Source organism: Girardinichthys multiradiatus, chromosome 5, assembly GCF_021462225.1.
Source record: "Girardinichthys multiradiatus isolate DD_20200921_A chromosome 5, DD_fGirMul_XY1, whole genome shotgun sequence".
Taxonomy (NCBI): domain Eukaryota; kingdom Metazoa; phylum Chordata; class Actinopteri; order Cyprinodontiformes; family Goodeidae; genus Girardinichthys; species Girardinichthys multiradiatus.
The window spans coordinates 37,482,654-37,499,432 of record NC_061798.1 but is presented as its reverse complement, the minus strand read 5'-3'; the positions used below and the strand labels follow the sequence as shown (position 1 = coordinate 37,499,432).

At 42.0% G+C, this 16,779-nt stretch overlaps 1 protein-coding gene across 1 annotated transcript in view; it reads right to left on the bottom strand.

The window, feature by feature from the left end:
* LOC124869086 (voltage-dependent calcium channel gamma-2 subunit-like) overlaps positions 1–16,779 on the bottom strand; it is an 81,192-nt gene continuing 64,413 nt past the window's right edge. Inside the window, exons 3-4 of the mRNA XM_047366816.1 lie at positions 7,778–7,918; positions 1–2,614 (exon numbers count right to left, since the gene is read on the bottom strand). Coding sequence (XP_047222772.1) covers positions 2,097–2,614; positions 7,778–7,918 — 659 coding nt within the window. The 3' untranslated portion in view covers positions 1–2,096. The remainder of the gene's footprint in view (positions 2,615–7,777; positions 7,919–16,779) is intronic.

The window sequence follows — 16,779 nt, the reverse complement described above, 5'->3', positions numbered from 1 at the left end:
TACAGCGCACTAAACAGTCTTGTTTTATTAATTGTTGATGGAATTACATTTTTCTTGTCATTTTTAAAGCACAGCCACTGCACTGTTTAACAGGTTTAAAGTTACACACTTTACTATCTAATCTTATCTGAGCTGCTAATTTTTTTTTGAAGAATGCTGTTTAACATCTATTAGCTCCCAACAGTCATAGAATAACATTTACATGAATAATAGGGCTCATGTTGTGAAAAAAAAAAATAAATAAAAAAAAACACTTGGCAAAGTAAAGGCTAACTCAGATGAATCCCAGATATTATCAAGGAATATAACATGTGAACAAAGGATGGCTATACTCAGGAATGCCTTAGTTTGTGTTTTTGACCACATGTAAACAACACACTCATTCAGTTTCTTACAGGGGAGGGGTGATTTTTTATTCGTCATCAGGACTTGAAACATCCAAGTTCAGAATCATTCAGTTTTGGTACCCTGAAAGATATTAGACTTCTTTTTTAAATATATATTCTCATTTACAACAACACAATGTTAAACCAAAGAAGCAAGAAAACTGAGATAAAGAAAAAAATACTAAGGCTGTATTTGAGTTTAACTTAACTGTGAAAACAAAATGAAATGAAAAGGCAAGATTTTTTTCTTTTAAAAAATAGCCTTGACATGTTTTCCAAAGTTTTGTCTTTGTTCCAAGCAAAATGAAGCCCCCACTCCAAAAGCCTGACCCCTTAAAAATAGGAAGAAAAATGGAAGAGACACAGTACTGTAACAGTTATTTCTATTGTTCCACCGCCCTTACATCGTACCATTGTCTAATTGTTCAAAAAGATAGGTTTCCTTAAAAGCAGATTTGATGATTTTGATCAGCATGCATGTAAATTGATACTTCTTTTTCTTTTTTTTGCGGAGTCACTTTACTTCAGCTCGTTGGTAGCTGTGTTCTCTCACGCACTACCTTGTGTCTTTGGCAGTAGTGGCGTTTCATTGTCCACAGTCGTCTTCAAGTTTGGAGAGAAATTTACTCCTTGCCCACAGCTCTTTTCCTCTTTACCCCTTCGAGGGGCCCAGAATAAATGAATAAATAGATTCATTATTAAATAATAAAAAAAAAATCTACATCAAAAATAGAAAGGTCAACATTTAACTTGTTAAGCCTGAACAAATATGGCTGTCAGGGTTTTGTTGGTGGACTTCCAAATTTTTGTTATTTTATTTTGTTATTATAAAAAATGTGATGTGTCTAATACTAACCAATTTCTATTGACTAGGCAGAAGTCCAACAGATGAGCCAGTCATGCTGAATCCTCCATCTTGGTTTCAGTTTGCAAGATGACTTTAGTTTTACTAAAGTAACTCTTGGGTTACTTTACATTTTGTTCTTGTTGCTTTGCACCAGGGAAGGCTAATCATGACATAGTTACATATATATTTATATATATAATCAGCACATATAGTAACTTGTTATTTTTCCTTTTTTTGAGGCCTGATTTACTCCCTCCCCGCTCGAATCCCAAACTGCAGTGGTTTACAGTTTAATGCGATTAAAGGATGAAATCAAGAGGAAACAGCAACTAAACAAAGGAGCGGGGTGTTTGGGAGTGCACGGTTTGTGTGTAAGAGGGCCTGTGGTATGACAGTGCAAGGGCAGTTTCATAGGCTGGGCCAAAGGGGCAAACTGTGCACCCAATTTGTTTATGTTAGGAAGAAAAACTTAACAGAAAAAAAAAAATCACCTTTGTAAAGGCAGTCTGGCCCAGCCTACCACTCCATGGATCCACAGCCCCGAGACAGCCACAAACCCCTGACACCCCCCCCTCCTGATTTATCACCCCCCTCAAACATGTTTAAAACATGTTAAACATTACTGATGAGAAAATCATGCATGTTTCTTTTTTATGCATTTTTAATTCTTTTCTTTTTTTATTGGTTTTCTTTTAACCAGAAGCTCAGTGATATTCTGAGGTCTTCTGAAGAGCTCAGAACTTAACCCATGTACTTCCTCACCAGTCTATTCTATTCATCCACCCTCTCAGCTGTTTTCTCCTTCTTTACTCCATTTTATTCATTTGCTACTCTACCCCAGAATCTATGGTCCGTCTTCTTTTTCATACAGGTGTAGTGCGCCGGTTGGCTGCTGAGTCTTTGAGGTCCTTCTGAACGCAGTTGTGGACCTGCAGGAAGTTGTGGTCCCTTTCCGTAGAGTTATAGGTTGCTGTTGGGGTGCCCGTCTGGCCCTTTGGCAACGTGTACATAGACAGCTCGGTGGAAGGCAGCGTCCCGAAGGCCTTCAGGCCCACCGGAGATGCCTCGCGAGATTGCGAGGGATCCGTGGAGCGGGAAGAAGAGCGCGAACGGCGTCGATAGCGATAACGGTAGCTCGGGATGCGCGTGATGGCAGCACCTTGGAGGTAGTCTGCAGCTCGTGCTCCAACTCGCAGCTCCCTGTGGCGGTCAATGAACATGTGCACTGCTAGCACACCCACCATTTCGGCCATGATGAAGGAGAGGGCACCAAAGTAAAAGGACCAGCCGTATGAGTAGCTGTTCTTCTTGGAGTCACTCTTTGAAGGGTCACCAGCGTTGGCTGATATATATACAATGATTCCTATAATGTTGCTCAGGCCTGAAAAGGGGAAAGAGAAGTAAACTTTGATCAGTAAATTGGAGGAAAACTCAAACAGATTCCTGTATGAAGCAAAGAATGTGAAGCATGTCTGTGGTTGTAAAATCTCCAGCTAAACCTAGTTTGAATTTTATCAACAAGTTCAACAAGTTCCTTTAAAACAATAGAAAGTTTTCATACGCTTTTGTAAATTTTAACACAGTACAACAAAAAATGTTAATACTTCGATGTTATGGACCAACACAAGCTAGTTCATAATTATAAAGTTGAAGGATTGCCAAATAGAAATCTGAAAATCATGGTGTGTATGTGTAGACCACCCTTTTTAGGCTGATACCCCTAATAAAATACACACAAATTGCTTTTGGATTTCAAGTAATGAGTAAGTACGGTCCAGATGTGTGTGATGTAATCTCAGTATCAATACAGCCGTTCTGTGAAGGCTTAAAGCAGCACTGCATGGACAAAAAAGAGTCACTTCTGTCTCTCTCCAAGTTACACTATAACATTTGTTTGTTTGTTTGTTTATTTATTTCAGACATATACACATTATCTCCATACACCAAAATACACATTTACATTAACGTTTGTTTAAAAATGAGGTAGTAGAAGTATAAAATTATTTCACCCTACCCTTTCTTTTCAGATGCAAATTACTTTACACATTATTCTTCAAAAAGAAGAAACAATAAAAACAGGACAACACTTGTCCTGTTTGTGGAAACATAAGATACACAGATACGATACCTGTCAATCAAAGAAATCAATAAATGATGCTTTTCAAGTTCACATGAGTTACACAAGTAAAGAAAGCAAAACAAAAGAGAACAAAGGATGCGTTTATATTTTATAGTCTCAGTTGAACATGTTCTCTGTCCTTATATATATATATAGAATTTGCACTTTATGTTTTCTTTTTAACTGGCTTACGTTTTTACTTTGTTTTATTTTGCTGTTAAACTGTTCCATAATTTAATCCTTGCTATTGTAATGCATATGCTTTTTAAAGTTGTTCTAACACCATGAAATTCATTTTTCCTCTTAGATAATATCCTTCATCCATCTCTGAATACAATTCATGTTTTTAGGAAGCAACTTATTTTTTGCTTAAAATATAGTTAATTGACAGCATAAAAGAAGCTGTCAACTAACTAAGAGGTAAAAACAAGTAACAAAGAGAAGCACTCAGATATTTTAGTCTAAAGTACAATAAATAATGAAGGGCCTTATTAATTGAACATAAAGGTAAAAATGCTCTGGAGTTAGCAAGTATGTGCCATGGTCCTTGGGTGTTATGTTTTGGTTTTCATTTTCACTGTCTTCCTGTTTATGTTCTCTAGGTGTTGCCATTTTAGTTCATTCTTGTGTTTTTTGTACATTTAGAATGATCTCTGTTAGACTTTTCCTTAAGGTTTCATGTATCTCTGTTCAACTTCATGCAGGTTAATTAGTCTCCCTCCGTCAGCTCCCTGCTTTCACTCTGCATCAGCTGTTCTATATTTTCCCCTGATTACCACCATTACCTCAGTATTTAAGCTCATGATTTCTCATTGTTCACTACCAGAATCTTCCATTCTACTGCCCTGTCCCCCAGATCTCGGTGGAGTCTGCTAGTTTCTCTACCCGTGATTTTTTTCCTGTTCCCCTTGTGCCACATCTTTTGTAAGTTTTTATTTTTGTTATTAAAGAACCCTATCAGCTTATATCCTACTTAAACCCTACAAACATAACAGTATGAGTAATTTATCATTAAGTGGGGCTTAATTTGAATAACTGACATGTTTGAATAAACTAGTTTCAAATTAGAATCGAGTGATTTATCATAAATACCACACTTTTGATTATGTAGTCCAGGCAAAATATTATTTTGCTATCTGTTTAAGATAGCAATAATAACATTTTTAGAATAATGTCAACAAATAAAACTTGTAACAAAACTTTTCCTTTCTTTATTCTTGTTGCCTTTCCTTGTTTTCCTCTCTTTCATATGTCATATTCTATATCTCTGTATCTCATCCTTGTCAGCCTTTTCACAGTATTGCATATCTACCTCACATCAGAGGCTGTAGCATATAAAGTTTGATTTCCAGCTAAACCAGGCAGCTACAGTTTGTTTTGGACCTTTACAGTATATCAAACATACAACAATCACATGAAGTCTGATGTGAAATTAGTTTACTATCACCTTAAAAACATTGCCAGAATAAAAGGTTTCATGTCAAATGAGCGACACAGTAAAACTGCTGCATGCTTTTATCCTCAGTAAGTTAGATTACTGCAACCGTGTCTTCACTGGTCTCATCCAAAATGCTTCTGCTAGAGTCCAGAGCAACACCAGGGAAAAGGATCATGTCACACCAGTTTTTAAATCACTGTACAGGCTAACTGTTGAATGTTTTAAATCTAATAGGTTTAAAAAAAAAAAAAAGGCTGCACGGTGGCGCAGTTGGTAGCACTGTTGCCTTGTAGCAAGAAGGTCCTGGGTTCAATTCCCAGCCTGGGGTCTTTCTGCATGGAGTTTGCATGTTCTCCCTGTGCATGCGTGGGTTCTCACTGGGTACTCCAGCTTCCTCCCACAGTCCAAAGACATGTTTGTTAGGTTAATTGGTAACTCTAAATTGCCCTTAGGTGTATGAATGAGTGTGTGCATGGTTGTTTGTGTGTTGCCCTGCGATGCACTGGCGACCTGTCCAGGGTGCACCCTGCCTCTCGCCCATAGACTGCTGGAGATAGGCACCAGCTCCCCTGCGACCCACTATGGAATAAGCGGTAGAAAATGACTGACTGAGGTTTAAAAAAATCCCCTATAGGTCAGCAATTTTTGATCAAAGAATCACACTAATAAACAGTTTAAAATTGTAGTATGCTTTGATGCCTTTAATATCTGTATTTTATTATCTGTTTCTTTTATGCAATGCATTTATGCTGATTGTGTAGATGATTACCCTTTTAGTTCAAAGTGGTCAGGTGATCATTCACAATGAAAAAAGAAAAACATGATATGGGGACATCACAGCAAAACTAGCTTATTCTGTCCTGAAGCGATAGCCCACTGTATATTTTGCACCCTTCATCCCACTAAACCCACACCATACAAAATGGGTCACATAATAAGTGAGACATACACACTTCATTGATGTGAAAGGTCTTGATTTTCATTTGATGATAATTTAGGCTAGAAATTCTCTTTAAGAACTACAATTAACAGCATGAAATATATTTGTCTTTTCCTACCTGCTGTGAATAATCATTAATTTTTTAGCTTTATAAAGGCTCTATAAAATATAAACGTGTGAAACATGGCTTGGCTATTTTGAAACAAAGACAAAATGATTACGGTATTTATGTTTTAAATCCACTCTAGCATCCTATATTAGTAATTAGCTTGGTACCATTATACAAACAGCACTATCGTTGTGTATTCGCAAAGAAAAATAGGTCCTTAACTGATATTTCTAAATTGCAGCATTTTCAAATCTAGAATGTTCTAAAACTGAGGTTCAAAGTTTAATATGATTAAACAGAGCTAATATGCTGTAATCTGTATGGTTATCTGTTGTCTTAGTGAACTGCAATGTCATTGGAAATCTACTTTCCTTTGTTGTACTTTCTCTAAATTTATTTTAAACCCTTCACTGATTTATAAATTAGACATTTCTTTTGTCCTACTTCCTCAGTAACAACTTCCACACTCAAGGGTGTTGCTGTTACAAACAACCTGGTTGTTCATAGGTATCTTGAGCATCAGGTCTATTAACAAGGTTCTCTAGCAAATCCAACAAACCAAACTCCAAAATAGGGGTGACCGTGTCTTTGCAGTAACAAACCTTGTAATAACCTTCTAAAAACCCATTTGGCTTTCAGTTCTAGTGAGGCTTTGACATTATGATGGAATCTTCCTGTGATTCAAAGTTAGTCTTAACGTTTTATTGTATTATAATTTACATAATATTTTATCTTTTCTCTATGTTTTTTAGTTATGTTCCTTACATGTTTCAACGTGTTGTAAAGCACTTTGGTTCTTCTAGTGTGGCGTTAAATGTGCTTCTCAAATAAATTGAAATATAATGCAATCATTGATCAGAAAAAGAAAATAGAAGCATGCCAGGATATGAAACATTGTGACAGCTGCTTTGTTACCGCAAACAAAATGTTTTAATTCACATTCTTTTTAATCTGTTTTGATTTTTTTTCCCTGCATTTATGGTAATTATTTTTGTCCTCCCGTTCATCAGGAGTTTTTTCCTCTTTGGCCACAAAGTTGATACAGAGAGAGAGCCAAACTGAGAGCCAAAACGACAAACATCAAATATAACCATAAAAACAATACAAACTAGACAGAGGTCTTAATTCTTGTTTCCCCCTTTTTTTCAAAGGCTTGATTGAGATGGATCAAAGTAAATGAGTATCAGGGATGCTTTATTTTTAGAGCGCAATCCCAGTGGCATCCTCTGAGCCCAGCAACAGGCTGAGAGAGACAGATGCAGCAAAAATAATACAACAACACAGACAACTTCTTGACTTGGAGGATAGTTATCTAGTGCAGCGCAGTAGGCCACAGCCAAGGACCGTAGTATACATTAACACATAAAGTGTTCAGAAAAATGACAGTGTCTTTGTCTGCATAGCTTCATTCTGATGCACATCAAAAAGCCTGGTGGTCTTTCATCACCTCCATGACATAAGTGTTGCTTTTTTATTTTGACATTCTTGACTTTATGTCTGGGCCAGGTATTTCGATGATGTGAAGTGACATGGATTTTTTTCAACTTTTATAGGTTGCTCCGGATAGCTATGCCACCGAATACAGTAAAATATAGATCTCCACATTTATTTAATAATTAAGTTTCAGCATCAGGTCTTACCTTTTGTTTTTGTTTTTATTTTGTATTTTTGATTAATCTTGTCTACTTTGTTTATTCAAACTTTTAAAGCAGTTCATAATCGCACTCAAGAATGTAGCTTCCTTGTCTTTTTTTTTTCAAGGAATAGCAGTTTTTGATTTTCTTTTTACTTTAGTCACTTCCTCCGGAATGAATTCACTTCGGGTCATCAACCTTCAATTCTAATTTTTTCTTTGGCAGTTATTCATCCTCCTTCCGTCCCTTCCTCCCTTCTTTACACCCCTCCCCACTCCTTCTTCCCCTCTTCCTCCCTGCATACCTGCAGAGACGAACAGAATGCCGGCGCTGAGGATGATGTTGTGGCGTGACTTGTAGAATTCACTGGCGGCGATACAGAGCCCCCCCATGAAGAGAAGGATCACACTCAGGATGGGGAAGATGCTAGAGGCTCGAACCGCACCTGGAAGGACAAAGAGGCAATAAATGATTCTAACTGTGGTGCACAAGCCAAACCTCGGACTGTTATTGGAAACAAAATGACCAAATTTGTAAAACTAGCAAAGCTTCTAGTAGGAATTTTAGTGTATGAATTCTGGGTTAAATTAATCATCCCTATTTTATATATGTAGAAAACAACTTTATTTTAGGAATCTCATATTTAAAAGGGCTGAAAACAAATGCATGCCAGACTTCTCATATTTTTATTTCTAAAAGATTTTGAAAAACATTTATCCTTTTCTTCTCACTTTGCAATTATGCAATGCTGTTCATTTATCAGTCCAATTGTTGTTGTAACTTGACAAAATGTGGAAAAGTTCAAGTGTGTGAATACTTTTGCAAGCCACTGTCTAAATGTGTTGTAGGATTTACATTGGTAGTGAAAATAGGTAGAGTGAGAAATTATCTGGAGTTACAGAAGCTAGTACCTGTAGAAACAGCAGCCTAAATTGGAGTTCAAGAAAAAGGACACATTAGAGGTAAATGTGTAATAATGCTAAAATTGTGAAAATACAAGGGATAGAAACAGAAACAAGAAATGAAAGTAAAGGATGTTAAAGAAAAATATGAGTGCAGAGAAGCAAAGACAAGAGGAAGAGCACAAAGACTGCAGGCCTTCACTTCTCTGTGAAGCTGCTTTGCCTCCAGCCATCTTTGTCTCACTGCCTCTCCCGCTCTCTCTTTGCACTTGTGCTTTAAGCTGAAGGCAGGCAGTTTAAAAGGAAGAATTTTTAAATGTGTGGGCCTCCAGGCACACCCTGCCACCAAGCACATCATAGCACGGACACAGAAAGATGGAGAGGATTGAGCTGTGAGCGAATGCGCCGCATGGCAGCAGCATCAAGAGACACGCTCAGTATGTTTTTAGTTTCCTTTTTAAGCCTCCTTGAGGCCGCTGTGGAGACTGACACTGTCTTGATGGTTGTTGATTGATGTTGGTTTTTACATAACGCCAGCCTTCCCCATTCTACTATGCCACTCACACAGCTTTATACATACAAACTCAAACTTTTAAAACATACCTATAGAATCTGTTGCACAGAAGCTCAACTTGCTTTGAAGTTTTGACCCTATAGGCATTTTTTATTCAAGTGCCTTTCTACTAAGACAGTCAGCGCAACAGTTATTTTGGAGCCTCCACATCAAAATGTAATAAACTTAAAATTCAAGTTTATTTGGTGTTCAGTCATAGTATAAATTGACAGTGTAGGCATGAATAAAGTTTGATTTGCTGACATTAAATCAGATTAAGTTGATACACCCCCTCCTTTAACCGTCACCTTAACTTGGTGGAGGGGTTTGAGTGCTCAAATGATCCTAGAGGCTATGTTGTCTGGGGCCTAAATGCCCCTGGTAGGGTCTCCCATGGCAAACAGGCTCTAGGTGATGGGTCAGACAAAGAATGGTTCAAGAACCCCTCATGAAGAACAAAATATCGAGGCACGTGACGTCGCCCGGTACGGCGGAGCCGGGGTCCCACCCTGGAGCCAGGCCTGGGCTCGGGACTCGTCAGAGAGCGCCTACTGGCCGGGTTGCTCCTCGCGGGACCCGGCCGGGCCAAGCCCGAACGAGAGACGTGAGGCCATCCCCCAGTGGGCCCACCACCTGCAGGGGGAACCGTGAGGGACCGGTGCAAAGAGGATTGGGTGGCGGACGAAGGTGGAGACCTCAGCGGCCCGATCCCCGGATGCTTAGGCTGGCTCTAGGGACGTGGAATGTCACCTCGCTGGGGGGGAAGGAGCCTGAGCTTGTGCGGGAGGTCGAGAGATATCGTCTAGAAATAGTCGGGCTCGCCTCCACGCACAGCGTGGGCTCTGGAACCCATCTCCTTGAGAGGGGTTGGACTCTCTTCTACTCTGCAGTGGCCCACGGGGAGAGGCGGCGGGCTGGTGTGGGTTTGCTTGTTGCCCCCCAGCTCAGCCGTCTCGTGTTGGGGTTTACCCCAGTGGATGAGAGGGTCGTATCCCTGCGCCTTCGGGTTGGGCAGAGTACCCGGCCTTCTTGGCATCCCTGTCGGGGGTGCTGGATAGTGCCCCTCCCGGGGACTCCATTATTCTGCTGGGGGACTTCAATGCCCATGTGGGGGACGACAGTGACACCTGGAGAGGCGTGATCGGGAGGAATGGCCTCCCCGATCTGAATCCGAGTGGTGTTTTGTTATTGGACTACTGTGCTAGTCACGGATTGTCCATAACGAACACCATGTTCAAACATAAGGGTGTCCATCAGTGCACTTGGCACCAGGACACCCTAGGCAGGAGGTCGATGATCGACTTTGTTGTCGTATCATCAGACCTTCGGCCGCATGTTTTGGACACTCGGGTGAAGAGAGGGGCTGAGCTGTCCACTGATCATCACCTGGTGGTGAGTTGGATCCGCTGGAGGAGGAGAAAGCCAGACAGACTTGGCAGGCCCAAGCGCATAGTGAGGGTCTGCTGAGAACGCCTGGCGGAGCCCTCGGCCAGGGATGTATTCAACTCCCACCTCCGGGAGAGCTTCGACCAGATCCCGGGGGATGTTGGAGACATAGAGTCCGAGTGGACCATGTTCTCCGCATCTATTGTCGATGCTGCTGCCCATAGCTGCGGCCGTAAGGTCTGCGGTGCCTGTCGTGGCGGCAATCCCAGAACCCGGTGGTGGACACCGGCAGTAAGGGATGCTGTTAAGCTGAAGAAGGAGTCCTATCGGCTGTGGTTGGCTTGTGGGACTCCCGAGGCGGCTGACGGGTACCGTGAGGCCAAGCGTGCTGCGGCCCGGGCTGTGGCAGAGGCAAAAACTCGGGCCTGGGAAGAGTTCGGTGAGGCCATGGAGAAGGACTACTGGTTGGCCTCAAAGCAATTCTGGCAAACCGTCCGGCGCCTCAGGAGGGGGAAGCAGTGCTTTGCCAACACTGTTTATAGTGGGGGCAGGAGACTGCTGACCTCGACTGAGGACATTATCGGGCGGTGGAAGGAGTACTTCGAGGATCTCCTCAATCCTGCCATCACGCATTCCGTGGTGGAAACAGAGGCGTAGGATTCGGGGTTGGACTCTTTCATCACCCAGGCTGAAGTCACCGAGGTGGTTAAAAAGCTCCGCGGTGGGAAGGCTTCGGGGGTGGATGAGATCCGTCCTGAGTACCTCAAGTCTCTGGATGTTGTAGGGCTGTCATGGTTGACACGCCTCTTCAACATTGCGTGGCGGTCGGGGAGAGTGCCTCTGGACTGGCAGACTGGGGTGGTGGTCCCCCTTTATAAGAAGGGGGACCGGAGGGTGTGTTCCAACTACAGGGGGATCACACTCCTCAGCCTCCCTGGTAAGGCCTACGCCAGGGTATTGGAGAGGAGAGTCCGACCGATAGTCGAACCTCGGCTTCACGAGGAACAGTGTGGTTTTCGTCCCAGCCGTGGAACACTGGACCAGCTCTATACCCTCTACAGGGTGCTCGGGGGTTCATGGGAGTTTGCCCAACCGGTTCACATGTGTTTTGTGGACCTGGAGAAGGCATTCGACTGTGTCCCTCGTGATGCCCTGTGGGGGGTGCTCCAGGAGTATGGAATCGGGGGCCCTTTATTAGGGGCCATCCGGTCCCTGTACGAGCGGAGCAGGAGTTTGGTCCGCATTGCCGGCAATAAGTCGGACCTGTTCCCAGTGCATGTTGGACTCCGGCAGGGCTGCCCTTTGTCGCCGGTCCTGTTCATAACTTTTATGGACAGGATTTCTAGACGCAGCCAAGGGCCGGAGGGGGTCTGGTTTGGGGACCAGTGGATTTTGTCTCTTCTTTTTGCGGATGATGTGGTCCTGCTGGCCCCCTCTAGCCAAGACCTACAGCATGCGCTGTGGCGGTCCGCAGCCGAGTGTGAAGCGGCTGGGATGAGGATCAGCTCCTCCAAGTCCGAGGCCATGGTACTCGACCGGAAAAGGGTGGCTTGTCCTCTTCAGGTTGGAGGGGAGTTCCTGCCTCAAGTGGAGGAGTTTAAGTATCTCGGGGTCTTGTTCACGAGTGAGGGAAGAATGGAGCGGGAGATTGACAGACGGATCGGTGCGGCTGCCACAGTAATGGGGGCGCTGTGCCGGTCCATTGTGGTGAAGAGAGAGCTGAGCCGAAAAGCAAAGCTCTCAATTTACTGGTCGGTCTACGTTCCTACCCTCACCTATAGCCATGAACTTTGGGTCATGACCGAAAGAACGAGATCCCGGATACAAGCGGCTGAAATGAGCTTCCTCCGTAGGGTGGCCGGGCACTCCCTTAGAGATAGGGTGAGGAGCTCGGCCATCCGGGAGGGGCTCGGAGTAGAGCCGCTGCTCCTCCACATCGAGAGGAGCTAGTTGAGGTGGCTCGGGCATCTATACCGGATGCCTCCTGGACGCCTTCCTCGGGAGGTGTTCCAGGCACGTCCCACCGGGAGGAGGCCCAGGGGACGGCCCAGGACATGCTGGAGGGACTATGTCTCTCGGCTGGCCTGGGAACGCCTTGGGCTCCCCCTGGAGAAGCTGGAGGAGGTGTCTGGAGAGAGGGACGTCTGGGCGTCTCTGCTGAGTCTGCTGCCCCCGCGACCCGGTCCTGGATAAGCGGAAGACGACGAACGAACGAACGAACGAAGTTGATACACGTTAAGATTGCTCTGTCTTTAAACAACTTGGGAAAGCCCAGGTTATTTCCCAACATTTCAATTTAATGGAGTTACACCTGTACATGTGTAGGAACACATCTCAAGTACACTGCTTCCTTGTGTGTAACAATAACTAAATCAAAAGAAATCCAACAAGATATCCAAAAGAAGCAATTATAAACCCCATGGGAATGTCAAACAATCATACTGTTCAGGTATGAGACATGTTCTGAGTTGCAGAGATGAACGGATTTTGATACAAAATATGGCCAAATGTCACTACGTTATATAATTACACCTGTAGCAGTTAGTTTAACTCTTCACTGCCTAAATTTATGTGTAATTATAATTTAAAATCTGTGTTTTGCTGTGTTCTACAAGTGGATACAATCTTCATACCAACAGAGGTTTATTTTTTGTGTTTTCTGGACAACTGGATCTTCAGCTCAGCTTTGTCAATAGTTGTGTTTTGCATTGGCTTGGCAAAAATGAAAATGATGATTGTTTAGGTAAATATACTTATTGCTGTTCAGTCTGAAGAGGCTTTCAAATGTTAAGGAAACACAGCTACTCAGGCAAACTAAATTTAGTGTTACAACCAAAAAGACTTGTACAATATAAGCATCTAATAGAAAACATTTTAAGGAAGGACTTAGACACCATTTAATAATTTCTGACTTTTGTGAAAGGACTGAGAAGGAGATGTGGGTTGAAGTCAACTCAACGGTGTTACATCCCTGACTAAGTGAGGTTGTCAAAGCCCTGTATCAGTTGACCTATGGGTGAACACGTGATTGTGTGATGCATTGATTACAGATGTTGTAGCCAGCTGGCTAGAAACAGAACAGATCACTGAAAGTCAGCCAAAGGTATTTCCTTCTATAGTGATGACACTTGAAAATACAAAAAATAACAAAAAAATGTCACGTGACAGATGTGTTTAAGCCTTTATTAAAGAGATGTCTGACGCACATATTACTTGTAACGCTCTGTGTCGACTGCACTCCTTTCTACTCTATGTGTCCTTTGCTTCCATGATGCCACTGTGATAGGATGCCTCCTGTACAATAAATCTAGTTGTGACTTTTCCTTACTACTAAGTTTTTCACAGTCAACTGTAACTCATGTTATAACAAAGTGGAAGCAATTTGGAACAACAGCAACTCATAAAACACAGTGTTAGGCTAGATAACGTAACAGAGCAGATGCTGACATACGTTTTAGAAAAGTGTATAGAAAGATTAATGGAATAGGATTTCATCAGTTGGAGTCAAGCCTTACATCACCAAGTACAAAGCAAAGTGTTGGATGAAGTATTGTAAAGCACAACACCACTGGACTTCAGAGCTGGGAAAATATGTTCTCAGGGATGACGAATCATGCCTCTCTGTCTGGAAATGTAATAGATGAGTGTGAATTTGACAGTTGCCAGGAAAACAGTTCTTGCCTGACTTCACTGTCTCAAGTGTAAAGTTTGGTGGAGAGGAGATTATGCTGTGGGACTGTTTTCTGGAACTGGAATCAACCCCTTCCTTCCCTTAGTTCAGCATACCAAGAAAAGTTGAGCAATTTCATGGTCCCATCTTTGTGGGAATTGGTTGGGGATGGTCCCTTCAGGTTTAAACATGACTGTGCACCACTGCACAGAGCAAGGTAAAAAAAAAGATGGATTAGTGGATTTAGTGAGGAAGAACTTGACTTAACTGTGAGATATCTCTTCTTGTCCAATATCAGTGTCTGATCTCACAAATGGGCTTCTCGAAGGATTGTTAAACAATACTCATAAACAGAATCGTTTCCTTGTAGAAACCCTTCGCAGAAGAGCTGAAGCGATTAGAGATGCAGAGGATGGGCTGAGATAATAATGGATTATATGGATTAGGAATGGGATATCACTCATGTTCATAAATGTTTGAAGGATGTATGAAGGAGCAAATACTTACATTTAAAGCAAATGGATAACTGGTGTCCAAATTTGACATGCAGTAAACATCTACGATTCTAAGCAAAGTGATAATCCAATGACCATTTGCAAGTTTTTCTGCACAGTTCAGTAAGGTGATTAAGTATCTCAGGTAATAAATGAGTGAGGCTGTAGGGGGTCATTTACTCTGAACTATTTACTGTCATAAAAATGGTTAGCAATGTTGTTTCTATTTTTTCTGTTGGATATTACAAGATTAATGACTCGATAAGGTTTCAAAGTAGGTTTATTACAGTTAATCAACAATCAAGTCTTTATCCAAAAGGAGGTGGTAAAAAATCTCATTGAAGTCGTTATTGATTATGATTTTTCAAATTGTCAAAATATGAATTTAACGGCTTATTAATGTTTTGTGCTTATAAATCTTAACTTAAAATACGTTTGCAAGAAGCACATAGAACACTATATTCTAGTCTGATTTTCAGTGAGATATTGTTGAGATGTGTTTAAGTTTAAGTAACACCCACACTTGTACAATGGCTCTACAATACACCAGTAGAGGTCAAATGAGGCACATTCACACGCCAACGGTCCTGCATCTTCTCAATGCTTTCATCCTCCCTTTCATCCTCCCTCTTCCAGGATGTCTCTGCTGCAGTGAAGTGTTTGTTTGTGGGTGTGTGTGTGGGGGTGTGTGTGTCTCACTGACTTATGGTTTCATTAGTTGCAGCAAAGGGGAACCTTGTAATTGTTGCTGAATTATGGAGGCGGGGGTGGACTCTGCCATGGGAGCTCCCGGGTTCACACAAACCCACTGTTTAATGTGTACGCACAATTCACCGTGCAGAAACCCTCCTATTGCTTTATCACACACGCACACACACACACACACACACACACACACACACACACACACACACACACACACACACACACACACACACACACACACACACACACACACACACACACACACACACACACACACACACACACCCTAGCTCAACAAGCTACAAAGTGAACACATTCATCGATCAGCCTACCACCTACTCACTCAGTCTCTAAAGTGGGGTGTTTCCTATACACACTGCACGTTGCTCATGCAGGAACAATCTGGTTGCTCTCCCACACATGCTTTCTTTCTCACACACATGCACAATTCGCCCACAAAGGAGAATCCAGCAGCAAAGAACACGTAGGATTGGGAACTTGGTAAAACAGCTTCAAGGGAATAACTATCTGTGCATGCGTGTGAGCATGCAACGCTCAGAAACATGCCCATCACTGGAACCATGTAACTGATCTTTCTGGAATGGAAGAAGTAATCAAAACCAGAACGAATGCTGACACTGTCCATTGGATGAGTGTTTCCATGTGTCTGGTCAAATATGTACAGATGTGTGTGTTTTGTAATGAATATAGTACACACACGGAGGAGTTCACACAGCCTGCCAGTCATTATCATGCCATATTACTCATGTAAATCGTGACATGCCCCCAATGTCAGTACTTGCAAGCCAAAAATAGCGACAGAGGCAGCACTGAGTCAGATGAGGTCATCAAATGGGGGTGGGGGGTGACGTCACGTGTTTCCTAGTATCCCAATCCGAAACATTAGCATTTTGAATAAGCATTCAGCTTTCTAATTTTAGCAACACAAAGATTGAGCACTGTTTCGACTTCAGATTTTTTTGGAGATTTTTGGAGCAAATTGGGAGTCTTCAGGTTTTTTGTTTTTATCTTTGTGAGGACTATGTTTTAGACCTTAGGACTGAGCCGAAATAACCTTTAACCTTTAGTGGGGAAATTCGGATGTACCAGCAGCACAAAGGTAAAAATATATAAAAAAAGAAAGTAAGAATAAGAGATGTGGAAATATAAATGCCTTATTATTAGTAGTGTGGAAATATAAATGCAGTATTATTAGTAGCTAAGATTAAGATATATTTGGGACTTTGCTGCTTATAGATTGATTATTATTAGGAGTTTTTAGTAATGATAGTTAGAAAAAACATAACAGTAGCCTCTAGTATTATAGAGTCCAGTTTTTACACAATGAATGTTTATTATTCAAGGTTAAAGCTTGCAGGTGTTTTCTGTCTGTATCGTGAGAAGCCGGCAGTGTATTGGGGAGGCATGGTACTCCTCTCCCTGAAGATTCCTGAAGACGTGTGGGAAACAATTATTTAATTAAATGATTAAATGTATCTCTGTTTCTTTGATATTGTTGCTGGGGAGACATCCACAGACAGAATGATTGTGTATGTGTACTGCATAGCAGCGTGGGGTATAAAATGTAACGTAACA